At 34.7% G+C, this 19956-nt stretch overlaps 1 protein-coding gene across 1 annotated transcript; it reads right to left on the bottom strand.

Moving 5' to 3' along the window:
• Window positions 1–13091: 13091 nt before the first annotated feature.
• Window positions 13092–18163, bottom strand: btc (betacellulin, epidermal growth factor family member). The gene is made up of 6 exons (XM_058758290.1): window positions 17917–18163; window positions 17417–17512; window positions 15746–15863; window positions 15521–15667; window positions 15292–15416; window positions 13092–14325 (listed from the first exon to the last, which is right to left on the bottom strand). The coding sequence occupies exons 1-5, from the start codon at window positions 17954–17956 to the stop codon at window positions 15293–15295; spliced, it is 525 nt and encodes a 174-aa protein (XP_058614273.1). The 5' UTR covers window positions 17957–18163; the 3' UTR covers window positions 13092–14325; window position 15292.
• Window positions 18164–19956: the final 1793 nt, after the last annotated feature.

A 19956-nucleotide genomic window follows, 5' to 3' on the forward strand; every position in this document is an offset into this window, starting at 1 on the left:
TTGTAATATCCTTATTTGTTTAAATTGAATGTGAGCTATGCCTTTTTATTTATTTATTTATTTATTTTTTTCTCTTATTTGTTTAAATTTTGTATTGTTATTATTTGTATGTTATTTTTTCTGCCATAAAAAAAATAAATAGTTTTAGTGATCTCTCTCCCTCTCTCTCAAAATATAAATTTCAAAATATAAATTGTATAACTGACAAAGAAGCATAAATGATAGAATTAAATAATTAAAACCTTTTTGTGACTTTTCCATTGTGAGGAACATTATGAAGGGCACTTTCATCCATTTTTTCATTTGTTTGGTTCTAGATTTAAATAAAACCATTTCAAATATTATTTTGTTGATAAAACAAAAGACAAGAGAAAAGAGACCAATTCAGGACTGTTTCCTTTTCATTTAAATGGTTCTGCTGAAGCATAAATGTAACCTTTTGTAGATAATAATGATTTATGAGCATTCCATTTCTCACCACAATTATATAGTCTGTCTCAGTGGGTAATGCATTTAGATATTGAGTATGTGCACATGACACGGTGTAATGAATGATGTGGCTTTTTATTTCGTCATTTATTTTCTTTAATCTTTCTATTTCACTTTGTATTTCATATTCGGCTCTGAAAATGCAGGATTGATCCTTCAAACATGTCATGCCTTAATACAGTTCCCAAATATTCTAGTCAGTCAGGAATAAATAATTCAAAAGGTGCTAAATAAGTGACAAACAGGATCAGATTTAAAACATTCCTTGGAAACAGCCATGCTCAATATTCCATAAATAAATGGTACTTGAAAATGTTCGGAGACTCACTGTAAATTAATTTCCCAACATTGTGCTACATTCATGAATGAGTTGACTGCATGGCTTTCACACAATAGCAGTCTTTCACAATTTAATCAAATCAGTAGTGGAAAAGACACACAGCTCATAATATTGAATATACCGTAAGAGTTTCATGGATTATAATTCTAAAGATGTTTTGAATGTTTTATGTATTGTGTGGGTAAACACCATAGCCTGCATAAAAACACTCACCAGCAAGGTCAGTCTAACTGACCTTGATTCAAAGAAAAACACTTCCAGTGGCACATTTTTAACATTCATTTACATTACCTTTGGGTTATAATACAAATCCCATTTACTTAGAACTACATTCGTTTTATGTTCCCTAGTTACATCAGTGAAAGAGTCTTTGCAGCAGAGCCAATTGAGAGTTTCAGTTAGACCATCTGTTTTTCACCGTTTTGACCTCCAGATCCATGAGCATCTTTTTTACTGTTTTTGTAAAATATATTGAAAGCAAACAGGATTCGCTTTCTGCCGTCTCGGTCTCTGTGAACGTGAGCACGAAACTTCGTGTACATCTTCTTCTTACAGACATTAAAAATATATCTTATAGAGTGAAATGTCTACTTTCAAACGAACCAATTCAAATGGAAAACAATATTCTCAGATTATGTAATCCATATGAAACATGCATGCAGGCGCATCCACTGCTGCAGAGATGACTATTCTTAAACCGAAAAAAAGAAAGCACTAGTTTATCAAATGATTAAAATGTCAATGCAGTCTCCTTACTGTTTTTCCCTGACACATTCATAATCATTACTTCTGCCAGTGCGTTGTGGCAAGCTTAATGCGTGTGCTTGAGCATTTTATTAGGCTATAGCCTACAGGCAATTAAAGGCTAATTATAATGATTTAAATGGTTTATTAATAAATAAATTAGTCAACTAATGCTTAAAATAAACGACTACTAGTCAACCAGAAAAAAACCTTAGTTGAGGGCAGCCCTAATTCTGGCTCTGTATGCCACCAGAATAGAAGTGCAGACTTTAAGCTATAATTCAAGGGGTTGAACAAAAATATAACATAAAAAGCTTAGGAATTACAACCATTTTTATACACAGTCCCCCCATTTTCAGGGGCTCAAATGTAATTGGACAAATAAAGACTGGAACTCATAGATATCACCAGAGACTGGGTTTCCTCCTTTGTGATGCTTTACCAGGCCTTTGCTGTAGCTGACTTCAGTTGTTGTTTGTTTGTGGGTCTTTCTGCCTTTAGTTTCGTCTTCAGCAAGTGAAATGCATGCTCAATCGAGTTGAGATCAGGAGATTGACTAGGCCATTGCAGAATAATCCACATTTTTTACTTTTTTTAAACTCCTGGGTTGCTTTTGCTGTATATTTTGGGTCATTTGTCCATTTGTACTATGAAACGCCATCCAATCAACTTTGCTCCATTTGACTGAATCTAGGCAGAGAGTATATCCCTATACACTTCAGAATTCATCCGGCTGCTTCTGTTTTCATCAAACACCAGAAACGCAGTGCCACTGAAAGCCATGCTCATGCCATCACACCGCTCCACCATGTTTCACAGATGATGTTGTATGCTTTGGATCATGAGCTGTTTCATGCCTTTTCCATACTTCTTTCTTCCTGTCATTCTGGTATAGGTTGATCTTAATTTCAGCCTTCCAAAGAATGCTTTTGCAGAAGTGGTCTGGCTTTTTTTATTTGTTTTTTGGCAAAGTCTAATCAGGCCTTGTTTGCACCTTGTAGTGAACCCTCTGTTGAAGTCTTCTCTTGATTTTAGACTTTAACAGTGTGACACACCAACCTCCTGGAGAGTGTTCTTCACTTGGCTGGATGTTGTGAGGATGGGTGGGTTTATTTTTACCATGGAGAGGATCCTCTGATCATCCACCACTGTTGTTCTCTGTGGACGTCCAGGTCTTTTTATGTTGCCGAGCTCACCAGCGCATTCTTTTTTTTTCACAGTGTACCAAACTGTTGATTTGGCCACTCCGAAAGTTCCTTCTGTCTCTCTGATGCATTTGTTTTGTTTTTGAAGCCTAACAATTGTCTGTTTCACTTGTATGGAGAGCTCCTTTGACCGCATGATGTGGGTTCACAGCAAAAGCTTCCAAATGCAAATGGCACACTTAGAATCAACTCCAGACACTTTACCTGCTTAACTGATGTAGAAATAATGAAGGAATAGCCCACATCTGTTCATGAAATGGCTTTTGAGTCAACTGTCCAATTACTTATGGTCCCTTGAAAATTAAAGCTGTAATTCCTTAACCTTTCCTCCACTTTAAGCCCATATTCATTATATACTGTAAATGTAACTTGAATATGTTTTGGTCAACAGCTAAAATAATAAAAAATTGTGCCTGCATGTGTCCAAATATGGACCTAACTGTGTGTGTGTGTGTGTGTGTGTGTGTGTGTGCGTGCGCGCATTTTTGTGAAAAGTCAGGACATAGATTTGTATAATGACAAAGGTATGACATAGGTATTACAAGGTAAAGGTGACTTTTCAGGACATTGACCCATGTCCCCACTTTTCAAAACGCTTATAAATCACACAGAGTGAGGTTTTTTTGGGGAAAGTTGAAATGCACAGTCTCCTGTAAGGGGTAGGTTTAGGTGTAGGGTTGGTGTAGGGCAATAGCACATACAGTAAGTACAGTATAAAAACCATTACGCCTATGGGATGTCCCCACTTTTCACAAAAACAAATGTGTTTGTGTGTTTAAAAACCCCATATCAAATCTACAAACATGAAACCACTCTGTTCTTTAGCTAAACAGTCCCAGTACATCATGACACTTATATACGGCATTTGTTGTTGGACCGCAATTAATACTGTATATCAAATGGGGTTGTTATTTGAATCACCACTTTCTGTCTAAAGTGTTTCATTTAATTATATCAGAAATTATTCAGAACGATTCAGAAATTGTTGTGACAATTAACACCTCCCGTCTTACAGGCATAAAGTTTCAAATCAACACAGCCAAAGCAACATGACAGCAACTTTACAGAGTCATTTTGAATTCATTGTCAGACTTCCAACAGTGTCGAGGCAATTAAAATCAACCTTATTCTCAATGAGAAGGCCTAGTTTTGCTTATAATTTCTTGTCGGTTCATGAAAGAAACTTGATTGCTCTTCAGATGAAAGGAGCTGACGTGACTTGTCGCTGCCTAATGAACTGATGAAAGCGAGAAGTGCCTTCTCTTTGAGGACAGAAGAGACTCCAGCAGTCATTTAACTAATGTAAGTCTTATTTGAGTTGATAAATTCAATGAATTCAGCTCTGCACAAAAGCATCTATTTGTGTTTGACATCTCTGACGTTTCACAGACAGAATGAATTGCTTTACAAGAATCTCATTCATTTGCTGCAAGTCATTTTGATCACATTTCTCATAATGAAACCAGACATTGGAAAACAGACAAGCTCTTTTAATTTTCACTTTCTTTGAGTTTAGAAACTCAGCAATATAATCAGTACAACAAAGCATGTCTTTCTCAGTGAGAAGAACAATTGCTCCAATAAGAAACTAAAGTTTTCTTTTTGACATTAGCTGTTTCAAAATCTAGTGAGCTGTCTTGCTGCTTACTGCCTACGCAGATAGCATCCTAATCATCAAGTATCCTCATAAACAACTGATTTGGAACGCTCTACATAGGCAGCAATTTACACAAATCGCATGTTCCAACTTCCAAATAAAATTAAAAAATAATGAGATCTGTTTTAGCTAGTTTATCAATACTGTTCAGTATTGAATTAAATATTTTATTTTTTTTTTTTTTTTGTCAAAGATGTTCAAGGACGGTAAACAGAGTACTTGTCATGGTTGCTTAGAAACAATGTATGTGCTTAAGTAGCACAGCCAAAAAATTAATAAATAAATAAAAAATGAAGAGGAAAAGGAACAAAGGAAAACAATAAGGAGTGACCTTTTCGACATAATCCCGAAAGAATCACAAAATACTGCATTGCCATCTTCTGATTATCAAGTATGACATTTAAATCTATAGGCTATGATTGCAAATAATGTGTAGGTAAGCCTGAGTACATATATATGTTAATTATGTAATCAATGGCAAAAGGAATGTCAGAATCATTGATGAAAAAAAATATTGAATGTCTCATACAGAGAATCAACACGGCATCATTGGATGTGCAATAGTTCTTCAATATTGGGAATTGGATTCATTTTAAATGGCCAAGCAGAGAATCAATTGTTTCATATTTGTCCCAGTTACACTACACTGCATGTGCCAATTATGTGTAAGCAGGAACATCACAAGGACACACAGAATAGCTGGTTTTCATAGAGATTATTTACAGACCGCTTAGCACACTTCACTTTTACACATCACATCTGATATCTTGCCTGGCTGCTCTGTGCCATGTATTTATTTAGTTATTCCCGTTGTAAATTGTATATATATATATATTTAAAAAGAATCCTGTCTTCCTCTCATTTAAAATGCCAAGCAAAGAACAAGAAATCAATTCGTAAATCAATAAATCAATCTCTCCCTCTCTCTATGTGTGTGTGTGTGTGTGTACAACCTTGTAAACAAAACAAAGAGTATGCTTTACAAAATTTTACAGATTTTTATTTGTAGATTATTATTTATTTTATTGTATAGATACAGAGATATAGTTAAGTTCTTTTCTTTTTCATCATGACGATGCCGTTTTGGTCTGTCACATTGCTTTATTACATGAAAAATATGCTGTATTTTGATGAATATATATAAGTATGACTAATGCAAATTTATAAGAGCTGCATGCCAAAAAAAATCTGTCTTGTAGTGTGCAAAAAAAAAAAAAAGTCATCTGGAGATGGGCATCACTGCCAGTGTTGTAATTCAGCAAGAGTGTGTGGCTGACATTTACACATGCAATCTGGGTTGACTTGAAATTCAGAAGACATGGAAAGGGTTTAAGGAGGGGAAGGCTATACTTTCCTAAGATGTAAACATTCCCAATTAAGCAACCGGGACATTTGTATTGATATGTTTAATTACCCCCAACCCCCAACAAAAAAAAAACTTTATTTGGACCTTAAGGCTTTATATTTATTTTAACCTCCCAGATCTTGCTCACATATCTTAGAGCGCTTTTAGCTGAAAATACACTGCATAATCCAACATTCCCCAGCAGCGGAAGAATTTCAGCAACACAGATTCTGTATCAAGTCTGCTCTATAAATTCTCATTCATATGTATTTTCCATCAAAAATTGCACAGCTCCTTCGATTGATATAAATGTCTCAGGAGAGATCTTACTTTGCGCTTTTATGAAGAACCTTTCTGTGAATCTCAACTGCAGAAGAGACTCTTACATAAGAGGCTTAAGTGAAAATGCCACCGAATATGAAATTTTAGATTAAGTAATTCACTGGTGTATTACATTTAATATTTGATATGTAAGTAGGCTGTACTGTACTGTATAGAGAATAGAATGGAGTCACTTCATAACATTTCATAACTACTGTAGCTGAACAGCAAAATCCACCTGATATATTAAAACAGACAAATTTAATGTGTGAATAAAATGGCAATTGAATGGGAATAGATGCATCTACATACTGTAATAAACGGATATGTGGAAAAATGTTATTTATTATATTTCTATATTATATGAATTAACATGAATAAACTTTAACTAATAAGAGAATGCAAAAGATGTTTAGACAAACATTTTTCTTGCTCTTTGAACGACTGTCTGCAAATGTTGATCATTTGTTATATGTAACTTGTGACATTTACGCTCAGCTGTGTCCTATATGAAGACAAGATAGTAATTTAGGCAGGGTGGTTTTACAGTAATTTGAGATTCACCTGCCTGATTACATTTTCCCCAGGTTCAAAAAGAGTTCAATATCATTATTATTCTCTCTTCCTTAACATCTTTCATCAGTCATGCATGACTGAATTATGATGACTGTGGCATATTGAACAATTGCATGCATGATATTGTTAACTCAGAATGAGATTTTCTTTTGCACATAAGTTCTTTTGAACGTAATATTAATATTATAATAAATAAATCCTCTTTGTCATGAACAGAGTTTCTGATATATCTGAGCACAGCTTTGAGAGTACATTAAAGGCAACTGTTCAAATTAGTTTCATATTCTTGATTATTCATGCTGTCCACTGTTCAGAAAATTATGCAGTGTTTTTTTAATATTCTTGAAGATCTCCTCTGTACAAAGTTAATTAGTCACTATTCAGAGATCAAAAATTGTGCCAATTGACAGTCGTGTTCTTTTCATTCCTTTATGAAGTTTTGCAGATGTTATTTAACTGTTAAAAAGGTGCGCTGGGTATTAAAATAAATGAAAATAAAATAATAATAAAATAAAAAACTATCCCTCACATTCTTGTTTTCATTTAAGAAAAAATAAGTATTTTTTGACACTACTGCAACAAACACCAAAAAAGATGTTTACTAGCATGTGTTGAGGCAGTGCGGTCAGTGATAGACCACTAAAGACTTTTTAAACAGCACCTGACTACTTGAAATGCTTGTCACATTACTAGAAAAAATATGATGTTTTTAGAAAAACGTATGCAATATGATCATTTCACATGCACCTGTATGTTTAAAATGCAGCTCACACTGCCTCTGTCTCACCGAACACCTTTTGCCTTTAGTGATTACTGTCACATAATGTTCTTTGTGTTTCCATCTGTGCATCGATGGGGGTGGGCAGCAGTATGCATCACATAAAAGCAACATAAAATCACATAATCACATGAAAGCAACAGAGGATGCAGTGCGGTATTTAAAAAACTAAATAAAATCATGCATTCCTCTGGGCTGGGTTCAATTTTGTGACGATGACTGTGGTCGGAGGAGATAAGAAATGAGTAAAAGCTTGTTAAAAATGAAAGACAGCAATAAGAATAACTATTAAGAGTCGTAAAAACAATTTCCGAGCAGGTCTGTCTTGTTAAGGAAGGGAACTTCTTTCCTACTGTTCTTTACATCCAGGTTCAGCAGGGGTCAGGATGGTGGATAACACTCTGCCTTTGATCCTCAGGGAAGATTACATAGTCCTTTCTGTAAGGAACAGAGACCAAAAAAAAAAAGTGTGTGAAACAGGTTGTAATAAAGGAAAGAGACTAAATTCACCTAGTGACGCACAATGCAACACCCCCACACATCTATGTTGGAATGTCTGGTTCTGCTAAAAGATCTTCCTTCAGTTAGTATCTCTGCACCTACAGAGCTGAGATTATAGCAGATGTGGAGATGCAGGAGAAGATGTTCAGATGCTGGTGAAATTTTCTGATATAACATCTGTTTGATAGCTGTGGGCCATCATGTCACTGAGGGTTGTAGTAACCACAGCACATGGCTTTCTTCTACTTGCTCCATGTCGCTATCTATCTATCTATCTATCTATCTATCTATCTATCTATCTATCTATCTATCTATCTATCTATCTATCTATCTATCTATCTATCTATCTATCTATCTATCTGTCTCTCTATCTATCTGTGTCCATTCTTGGGCTTTTCATTGTGTGTGTGTGTTTCTATTGATCTAGTATTCTATTAAACAGCCAACCAGCTGTTTCTGATTTGTAAACACATGCAGCACACTATCAATCTAAGAGTTTCTCATGATATAAAGAAAATGCTAAAGACAAGACTAAAAACTGAAATTAGTTGACAAATGTAAATGGTGTTTACAAATGAATTTCTTTACAAAATAAAAAATAAAATAAAAAATGCTGTTTATGTTAATAAACAGCACTGGGATAAAATCCAGTATAGCATTCTAACAGCTTTTTCTGTTTGCATCACTCTGCTGGTTTTTGCAGGTTGCATTGTTAGCAAGTTAGTGTCTTTTGAGTCATTTCATTCATTTATTCTGGTACAAAACATTGATTCATTCGCAAACAAAACAACTGACATGCCCTGTCCCAAATAGCACCTTAAACCCTTGTGGTCTTCCTCACATGTTCATGATGTAATTCCACTTTGACTCTCGGGTAGAAGTCTGCTGCGGGTTCAACAGAAGTGTGCATCGAGAAAGCTAAAAAAAAAAAAAAAAGGATGCTGAAAGCTAAAATGACGAATGGGACACTTTACATCAGGTCCAGAGGAGCTACCTTCCTGTAGATTTCAGCTCCATCCCCAAACAAACACACCCAAACCAGCTAATCATGGTTTTCAGGGCAGGAGCACAGCTGTCTTTATTAATGAGTCATTGAATCTTTCATTCAACCGATGGTTCAAAATGCTGATTTATTCAAGAACAAAACAAAGGAATGTCTTTATGAGTAAATCTTTGCATCCTTCGTTCAACCGATTCATTCAAAACCATTGAGTCATTCAGGAACAAAACAAGTAAACCACTCTCTTTACGATTGAAACTTTGATTCAACTGATCAAAAATGTCCACCATCCAGTCCGCCAACAATTAATGATGGTAATATGTTCTTGTAAAAAGTTAGTAATCTAATTCTTTCAACTGCTGAATGATGGTTGTGAGAAATACTGAAACTGTCAAAGGTAATACTGATTTAAACTCAATCAGTCACTCCACAGATCTGTACATCAAGCCACAGAGGACACAGAGAAAAAACAATGGTTTAAAAATATGTGATGGCATACATGGATGCCTCATGACATTTAAACTAAAGGGTGGCAATAAACTTGTACGTCTTCATACAGGCCAACTGTGCCATGTGGGAAATCTCGCTCAGATGTCAAATCAGTTGCTCTTCCTCACACTGTGGCAGCATGGCTTCTGAGCCAATAAAGAATAATGAGCAACACCTGTCTCAGTAGGCTATATCACCATATGACATCTGTGTTAACATGGGCAACACCAACAATTACATAGACATACAGTTTCCTAAAAAAAAAAAAAAAAATACTGCTTTATTTGAGCAATGTTTTGGCACAGCAGATTGTCTTGTTTTTGAGGCATTGTCCAATATCCTAATATGAAATTGTGATTTTCCACTCGTCCCCTGTTGCTCCACATGTTCTGTACACCTTCCATTGTACCATTCACCAGCACAAAGGTGAATCAGATTTTGGTATTACTATATACAACAGAGTGCATTTATGTAAGCTATAAAATGTCTAAGTGAATTTCAGACAACAGAAAGCAGACAAAAGAGAGCAATTGTCAGTTGTCAATTGTTCATTGTCAGTCTGTGCTTTCAGCAAACTAAAGTCATCTCAAAAGCACCTCATCATACAGACAATGAAGCTTACCTTGGCTGAAATAAGTATAGCTTGATGTGAATTGTGAATGCATACGGCTCTACAAACTGTCACCATGACTTAAACGGCCAGTTCCTGTTTGAAAATGATGGCTATAAAGGCTTTTATGAGAAGCAAACTAAATACGTCCCCAACTGCTCAGACACAAAGTCAACTCTGCTGCTGACATCCTTGTCATTAAGTGATAGCATGACGGATGTTTAAAAATGCTCTCAGATGGTTCACATCACAAAACATATTGCCCTTGTTCCCTGTGCTTAGCAATTTTCAGAATAAATGACTACCCTGCTAGTGATTACTGTTCTTTGACGAATCAAACGAAAACAGATCTATACTCTGACAAAATCAAAAACTAAATAGTTTTTTTTTTGTAATATAACAATTGCTTTTGATTTATCATGCACGCCTTTGTTTAAATAATAGACTGCTATTTTTTATCATATGCAACAACCCACATATACTGTACCTCAGTATTTGTTTATTCAGAAAAGATATTTTCAAAGCACTGGTAAAATTTCAATTCCTAAAGTTGGTTTTCTATTACAAATGTTTATAATAGAAGCTAAAAATGTCAATAAATGAAAATAATTAATTTTGATTAAATATGCGGTAACCAGAAGTTTCAAAAAAAGTTTTAATTTAAGTAATATATAAGTACACTTTGATGTTCAGCTGTTCTAATTACATTCAAATTTTTTATATTTAAATAATTCAATAATTAAGTCACCTTGTGGCCCTGGTTGAGAACCATTGATTTAGATTCCTTTCTCTGTTTCCGGCTAAAAATATGCAATAAATGGCATATTTTAAAGTTATTAATTTTTGTGAAAGAACATAGGATCATTTGTCTGTCTCTGAAGATAAACAGTATTTCTGAAGATGTTAGCTGTTACCATGACTATGTAATTAAAGCAGCATGGTGCTGAAGACATCATAACTGTGCAATTATTTAAGCTCACAATATTTATCCAACAAGAAAAGCTAAAAATTTGATGTATTTCAAATATACAAAGCCCCTTTTTTATATTTGGTATTTTTAATCAAAACAGCATCAACACTTCACAATGTGATGCTGTGAAGCATTTTTTATTTATTTTTTTGGTAATATTAAATCATGCTCAACCACACTCCATGTAAAATAGTCTCACATCATTGGCTAAAAATAACAGCAATTCCAAATCACCTTGACATTCACTGACTTTTTCATTTAACCCTCCATTTCCGTATTGATCTTTGGTTATTGTAGGGAATCATGCGGCTCTCTTCTTTGTCCTTAAGTGTGGTGAGTCATGCTGACATTCCCGTATATACTTTTACACACTAGAAGCATGAAAAGGAATTAAACATTATTCACCTTTAAGACCATGTCAAGATCACTTCACTGCTGGGACAAAGCATGGTCAATTACTCAAAGCCACTTGCTACAAGAGCAGTGCCGGGTTGGTCAGCTCTCTGACAAAAAGCAGATGGACTTCCAGCTGTTCCGTGACTATGAAAGTGTTATTGAGATTTGCAAAATGATAGCATTGTACCAGCTCCCGAAGAGAAAGTGCAACAGATAAGAGACATCTGATTGAGGATTTCTGACCCTAAAGGTAACATAAGTTGCATTGTGGGATTGACTGGGGACAAAGGAGAAAAAATTGATAAAAATGGTAATCAGCTTTTTTATAATGACCAAAATGCTGTTCATTTGGTAATTGATGCACGAGAACTTCTCGTGTCGTCCTGTAGATGGCAGTGTGTCCTCTTTAAAAATACGTTTTTACATTTAAATGAAAATTCTGTTGTTACCTGTCTTTCTCCTTTATGCTGTTCCAGACGTGTATGACTTTATTTCTTCGTTGGAACACATCCTGCATCTTTTTCAATAGAACGCTGAAGGATGACATATTTTTTGAAGTTTTCAAACTTGGAAATTAGCATCACCCTGGTTCCTGTGACAAAAAAAAAACAAAAAAAAAATTCCCACAGCATTTTTCTACCAGCAAGCAGTTAAAAAAAAAAAAAACCTATAAATGAACTACACCACAATTGCTTAAAGGAATAGCTCCCGTAAGACCTTCGGTATGGGATCATTTTTCCGTCTAAAGTATAAAGTATAAAGTTTTGATTTATGCTTATTATTTTTTAAAATGCGTTATTAAATTTTTGATTTACGCTTATTATTTTTACTAAAAAAAATTGAAGGGAAGTTACTTTCAACAGTTTTTAATTTTTTTTAATTTTTTTAAATGTAGCTAAAATAAATTGTTTGCAACCACTTACCTTAAAAAAAAATGTAGTAGCCTATTTTTATTTTTTTTTTCAGTGTAGCCCTCAAAGTTATTCATAAGGTTTTTGAGTCTGTTTGTCAATGAATCAGTTGACAAAAACGAAGCGATTCACAAACAAATCTGACCAATTCTCGAGTTCAGCTTATTGTCTCACTGATGAAGATATCACATGGCTTCAGAGGACCTGGAGAAAAAAAAATGGTGAGATCAGAGTGACACCCTTATCTCCTGCTGAAAGCGTGTTGTATCGGTTACCCATTTCATTTTCTCTTGAGACATGTCTTATGTTTCGTTTCCTGCTGCTTCAGTTCAGAGGAAATTCAGCTGAAGGACACATTCGTCACAAGTCTTTGCTATGCTAGGTGGAACAGAACCTCAAAAGGCCCTCAGATCTTCATATAATCTATCACAGCCTTTACATCTTGCAACAAAAATTGTTTTAAAATATCTATAGGTTTTGAAGATAAGCTTATACAGTTGTTTGTTTAAGTGATGTTCTGATGAAACATTTGACAGCTTTGATAAAGATCATGGAAAAACATCTGCCTCACAAGAACCCACCAACTGAGGTGCTGGATTCCTGTCGTTCTCCAACCCCTGACATCAGGCAAAGGCGATCTATTTATGGCTGTTCTTGAAACACGAGGACGTGCTGGTCACACCAGCCAGTTTCTATTGGCATCAGCCCACACTGAGGATTCAAACATTTATGAGTAATAAAAGTTCTTAAGACAAGACGGCTCTTCAAAGCTTTATCTATAATGATAAAGGTTAAATAATCCCACAGACTGGATTTTTGAGGGCAGCTGTAACTAGGGCAAAAAACAAACAATAAAGCAGATGGAACATTTCTTGGAAACAGGATTGGTGGACAGTTTATTCTAGCTAAGCACTTTTGCACACTCCATGGACATTTTCCACCTTGGTGTGAAGAAATGATCGGTTTATGTACCACATTAACCTTGTTTACAGAATACAATGCAAGCATTTACAGTACCACAAAACTGCATTTCCTACAACCGACTGAAAATTTAACTTTCTCGTGTAACATTACAGTAATAAAAATACTGACAGGAGCAAGTTCAAAAAGACATTTTATGGTATGAAGTAAATACAGCTTTACATTTGAAGAAAATCTCAAATATTTTAGAGCTTGCAATTAAAAGGGGGGAAATAAACCTGAACAGTATGTGCAACACACTTCTAACTCTATCAGTAAAGTTTGTCATTATCAAATATTTCCAAACTGTACCTCACAAAAATATATCAAAGGTTTTCTCTTTTTAATCTAAAAAAAAAAAAAAAATGTTGTTCACTTACAAATATTTTTGACCGAACACATCATTTCAAAACATTTTTATTAATTATGGCTAATACTTCTCTCTCAAACTCACAATAAAGACACATTAATGGTAATTTAATCATTTAAAATATACTCTTTTAACACCAAACATGTTAATAAATAAATCAAAGTTTAGAGAATATTTTGGTCCGTTAATGTCGGGAGAACTACTTCCAGAAACTGTTGAAATATAACCATTTATTATTTACTAACTTAATATCTTAGCATCTATCAAATCTAATTAATGGTAACTTTTTTTTCAATGTGTGCATCATATGCAATATAAATAGGCCTATAATTAAACCAACACAAATCGGCTTTGTGCCCCTTCAGCATATTGCACGCCACCTCTTCAGTTATTAGAATTATGATACAGATTTCTCATTACAGTATTTACATTTAGTTCACCTCCAACTTTTCTTCTGAAAAGTGTGAAAATGAGTTGTGGCATGAAGAATGAGGTAAACAGTAGCACAGAGAATGGCAAAGGTTGCCTGACACACCATATCATCAAAGTTCATTTAAAGTCCATTCAGGATTCCTGTAAAGCACCGCTTTCACCACTCGGCAGGACAAGTCCTCATTTCCACACCACAATCACGCCATTACCAATCCTGGCAGGTTCACTTCACTGAAAGAAAAAGATCATTAGACCCATCTATCTGAGCTAAAATTTGATCTGACTACCTGGCAACCAAAGTCTGAACAGCGTCAAAAGACATTTTGTTTATTGTTTCCATATACTTTCCCTTATAGAGCCTGCTGTCTGTGTACTTCTAAAATGCTGACAGGTCAATGTCCTTGTATGGTGTGGAAAGACTGCCATTCAGTTTTATAGAGCTTGAGTGCGGATCACTTTCTAATTGGACTGGAGCAAATATTCAATTTAATAAATAATAAGGGTGATATTTTGTTTAATAAAAACGTGATGACAGGTCAGCATGAAAAAACACTTTTGTTCTGATATAAACACTTTGTGAACAATCAAATTTTATGATATTTTTTTGTGCAGATTCTCTCATGACTCTCATTGTAGTTTTAAACCTATATGACTTATATCTTGTGTGGAACATGAAAGAAAATATTTTGAAGAAGGTTGGTAACCAAACTGTTTTCCATTATATAGACAAAAAAATGTCATCTTTTGTGTTCCACAGAAGAAAGATCTGGAACAACATGTATTTTGTTTACAGTATTTTTATTTTTGGATGTTCTATCCCTTTAATAACCAATTTCATCAGATGCCGATATACGTAAACATCCTCAAAAACCATGCACAAAACAAGGCAAGTTAACAGAAAATATGACTCATACTTAGTTAAATATGGATTCACTTCTTACAAACATAAACATGGTTTGTACTGACCATATAATTATTAGTTGCAGATTGCATGAAATCATAGAAATAGACATTTTCAAGGATATTTTGTGTATGTTAATCAATATGGTAGTGCATTGGTTTTCCACTTGATATCCAATGTAAGTCCTGAACTATTTGAGAGCTGTTGGTTTACATGATCTGAACAGTAAGTGGTCTTAATGCACCACATGGCTAATATAAACTGAATGAGGCAAGAGAAGAAATAAACATACTCACTTCAAACAGCATTTGTGTCGACTGGAGCAGCTAAAGCTTCACATGTGTTTAGTGAACTGAGCTTCTCTTCTTCATCGCTTGTTTCCTTTTTTCTCTTCTTTTTTCTACATGGTTTATATCGTTTGCTGTGAAACAAGATAGGAAGACGGGCAAAGAAAGACATTCAAGGTTAAAAAACACTGAAGACTGACTCTTATGAAAGTATGAAATAATGTATCACATTACTCACTGTGTACAGACGCATATGAATACGATGAGCAGAATCAGAAAGACCAATCCTGCCACCACACATGCGATGACTATTTTCTTTCGTTCTTCTACACGAAGATCGAGATCACGATATTCGCACCGAGTGCCAATATATCCCGTTTCACATCTGTACAAAAAACAAACTAATTATTCAACATTTACTTGATCTCTGATTGGTTGCGTGATGGACAGGTCAAAGTCTCACCTGCATGAAGGAGTGTTTTGCGCCTTTACAAAACGGCAAACACCATGGATACAGTAATGCTTGTATTCTTTTGGACATTTAGAGAAGTGTCCACTCCATATGTGGTCATCATTTGAATCTGCACAGATTTAAAGCAGGGTTACATATCAACATTAAACACAAACAGTACCATTCACAAGTTTAGGGTCTGTAAGATATTTGAATGTTTCTGAAAGTCTCCTATGCTCATCAAGATGGCATTTATTTAATCAAAAATAGTAAAAACAGTACTATTGCGAAATATTATTACAATTGAAAATAACTGTTTTCTATTTTAATATTAAAATGCATGTAGTTTATTCATGTGAGATGGCAAAGCTGAATTTTCAGCAGCTGTTACGCCAGTCTTCAATGTCACATGATCCTTCAGAAATCTTTCTAACATACTGATTTGCTGCTCAAGAAACATTTCTTATTATCATCAATATTGAATGTATTTTTAATTAATACTGAAAATACTGAATTAATATTTTGTGAAAAATTCTTTTAACCAATTTTATGCATCCTTGTTGAATAAAATGAGTGTATTAAAAAGTATATTGTAGTAGGGATTCACAAGAAAATCTGTTTGATAATTATGTTCATGTTATAGGCTGATATAAAAATGTCTATATTATTTTGAATTAATAAATTAAAAATGAATACCAACAACTTAAATGCTACAAGGGTATTTAGGCTTCACAATACTATAGTGCACAACATGAAAATTATACAGCAATATTCAGATTTGTTAAAGATTACATTTAATAGAGTCATTAAGCTGTTTTATATTTATGCTAGCTAATGGCAAATGTGATCTAAATGTAAAAAATAAGGGTAAAATTAACATGTACGATAAATATCCAATATCCATCAATATAATACATGTTAAAAATAACAAATAACAACTCAAATAATTAACATAATATCTATAAAATACAGAGTAACGTAACCGGAGTTGTCTGTTTACTCATTTACAATATTATGTGTGTCATTATACAAGCCAAGTGTAAAGGCCAAACTCAGTTCAAAGGATCGAGGAAGAAAAGAGACCGGTCTACAAACACTGAAATTTGAGCTTTGACTTCAGAATGAACTAAAAGCTGAATGGAAAAGGATCTAATTACCACCTCTGGCCACACGTAACACGATCTGAGTTCAGTCAGAGAGGATTACCTGCTATACAGAGATGCTAAATTTGAGCTTGGGAGCGTTATCACTTCTTAAATAAAATTACAAGGCTTAAAAGGGACTAAGAAGCAGGGTTATTATCATAACAGCCCAATTTTCCTCAGTGAACAGATTAGAATATGCCTCATGTTAAGCAAATGCATTTGGCAGAATTTTGCGGTCCTCAAATAACACCAGTGAAACTTTTTCATGCCATAAAAAAATCTTTTAATTTAATATCCTATTTATCTCTTCAGCAGGTGGTCAGGCTATCAAGACTTTCATGTCATGCCCAGGGGAAGCCCATTTTTTACAACACAACAGGGGCAAACACAGTGTTACATCTCACATCTTCAAAGTAGGTGGTAGTCGAACCTCAACACAGCTTCAAAATATGCTTTCTGCACGAGGTGAGGGTGAATCATATGGAAAATATCGAAGGCTTGGTTTGCTCATTTCACTAGGGGTGCCAATGGTTGTTACCTGTGCAGTTGTCATGGTGATCGCAGGACACAGTCCTATTCACTGGTGTGTTGGTGGTATTCCATTCAGCCTGGGAGTATTTGAATAGGACAACAGCTGAGGGCAGACAACAAACAAATCACAGGTGGCACCATGCATGTCTCCACAACTCCGGCACTAGATTATGCAGGCCTTTTGATTGTGGTTACACTTTGAAATCCCTCCCTTCATGATTAACCAATAGAATGTCTTCTAATGTGCCAAACTGGCTTCCAGTGCTAAAAATAGAAACTTTCATAGTACTATAATAGAAGACAAACACTCAACTAAAGCAAAGACGCACCCGCTGCTGAGGTCACGAACATATTCATAAATACAAGTGAATAAAGAACTATTCAAAGAAGGAAAAGTTGGCAAACGGGTACTTCTACAATCTGCAGTGTCGTAAAATGTGCTATAGCTGTTGCAAACGAACAAACACAGTGAACGGCGTTGAATAAACCAACAATGGTGGATAGTACCTGTTATTATTCCCAAAATGAACCTGAGCGTCCTGTCCATTTGTATTTTGCGTTGCGCGTCAAAGCGAAGACTTCATTCCCCGTGTTGGTTTAGGTGTCATGTCGTTCATTTTACAGCAATTACTTTATTAAACGACTACATTCAGTTGCTAGACACTTTTCAGCTGCTTTCCCAAAGTTTACCTTGGGGTTTCCTCAAGTTAAGATGGGAGTGACGGGTCGGCTGGCGATTATTGAGCCGTGTGTGGGAGGCGCTAGTGAGTTTTCTCCGCCTTTATGTGTGGATGAACATTTACTGTGGGCTTTTGCTTTATACCAGTAAAGATGTTTCACTTTTAGTAAGCAAAGGATTCATGTTGTATATTGCATACAAATCAGCGTTTCCTATAATGGCATGTGAATGTTGCCATATTAGTTAATACATAGGCTACAGTATATTTACATAGCCTACTTTCTGATGCTTACATTGCAAAAGCATTCGATTTTTTTTTTTTCAATCACAGACATATAGATTAATTTGTACATTAAATGTAATTTTTACCTCAATGAAACATTTAGGTGAACGTATTACTTAATATGTATAAACGTTATATATAAACTTTTATACTGTATATTTACAGTATTTTTTTACACACTAAAAAATAGCTTGAGATCAAATAATAACTGGCAGTCCTACTTTAGACCACCTATTGAAAACCCCTGGACTCCAAAACGTATAGCCGTAGGCAAAGAATGGCAGCGAGGTTTGGAGAGAGGCTAAAACACGTTCAACAAAATAAAGATTTTTATTGAGTGCTGAAAAATCAATGACCCAGCAACACACAACATAATCTTGAAGTGGAAGAGCACCAACTCTAAAACCTTGTTGAAAAAAGAAAAGAAAGCTTAGAAAAAAAGAGAGAAAAGTATTTAAAGTTCATGTGTCACGTATTAGGCTATATTAAGTATGTTTATGATTTATTACCACATTTACAGATTTGATTTTTAATCTTAATGTCTCTTTTTATATATTATGCTTTTTTGAAGACTGAATATTAGATTAATCAATTCCTATTTTATTATATTGATAGTCTTTTTAGTGAAAAAATGGTTTTGCGAAAGAATAAAAAGTGAGATAGCATGATTATTAAAAAAGAAACAAATGATCATATGTCATATATGTGTGTCTTTGGCATCAAAAAGTTCGAAACCCCCCTGGTTCACTGAGTCATTAGTATAGAAATACTTCAGTCAGGGTTGCCCAAGGGGTAGCCTAAATCCCCTCATGTTTCCAGACGGCGCCTCTTAATGAAGCTGAGACCCAGCACACTGCTGGAGTGAGGGCTTGTGTTCATTGGCCTTGGGATTTCTCATGGGAGATGGAGAAGATGTGTGACTGGCAGAGGTTGCCAGAGTCTGCTCTTCTCGTCGCACACAAGCAGCGTATTATCAAGGGCTACTGCAAACAACGACCCCTTCAGCATCTGCCATGCTCAACTTAGCACAGACACCGCAGGGCTTACTGCGCGCGTTCACGAGAGAGCCATGCAAACTGAGATTTTCAGTAAAATGTGCTTAGAAAGTGAGGATTGATTGCATATTATTTAAGAATTGAAAAAGCAATAGGAAAAATCTTATGAAATAAAGAGAGGAACATTATTAATTTTCACCAGCCAATTATGTACATTAAGTAAAATCTTTGATAAATAATTATGACATTATTAGATATCAAGTCATAATTATAACATAAAAAGTCAAAGTTAGGAGAGAAAACATAATTATGGGATAAAAGGGTAAAAAATAAAATTTTAAAAAAGTCAAAATTATAACAAACCTAATTATGACAAGTCAAAAGCATGAGATAAAACATCAAAATTATGAAATTGAGAAAAAATTATGAGATAGAAAGTCATAGTCATAGAGAGTCATCGCGAGAATACAAGTATGACATAAGTAAAAATTCAGAGATAAAATATGAGACAAAGAGTCATAAGTATGGCATAAATAGACACAATTATATTAAATAATATTCATATGAATATTGAAAATTATGTGAAAGTC

The sequence above is a fragment of the Onychostoma macrolepis genome, chromosome 21, assembly GCF_012432095.1.
Source record: "Onychostoma macrolepis isolate SWU-2019 chromosome 21, ASM1243209v1, whole genome shotgun sequence".
In the NCBI taxonomy this organism is placed as follows: domain Eukaryota; kingdom Metazoa; phylum Chordata; class Actinopteri; order Cypriniformes; family Cyprinidae; genus Onychostoma; species Onychostoma macrolepis.

Bases quoted from the DNA above. Each gene is read 5' to 3' on its own strand.
- btc (XM_058758290.1), bottom strand. From the start codon at position 17,956: ATGGACAGGACGCTCAGGTTCATTTTGGGAATAATAACAG. The intron at 17,513-17,916 runs GTACTATCCACC...GTCTGCCCTCAG, and splicing joins CATTTTGGGAATAATAACAG to CTGTTGTCCTATTCAAATAC. The intron at 15,864-17,416 runs GTAACAACCATT...AAATCTGTGCAG, and splicing joins TCACCATGACAACTGCACAG to ATTCAAATGATGACCACATA.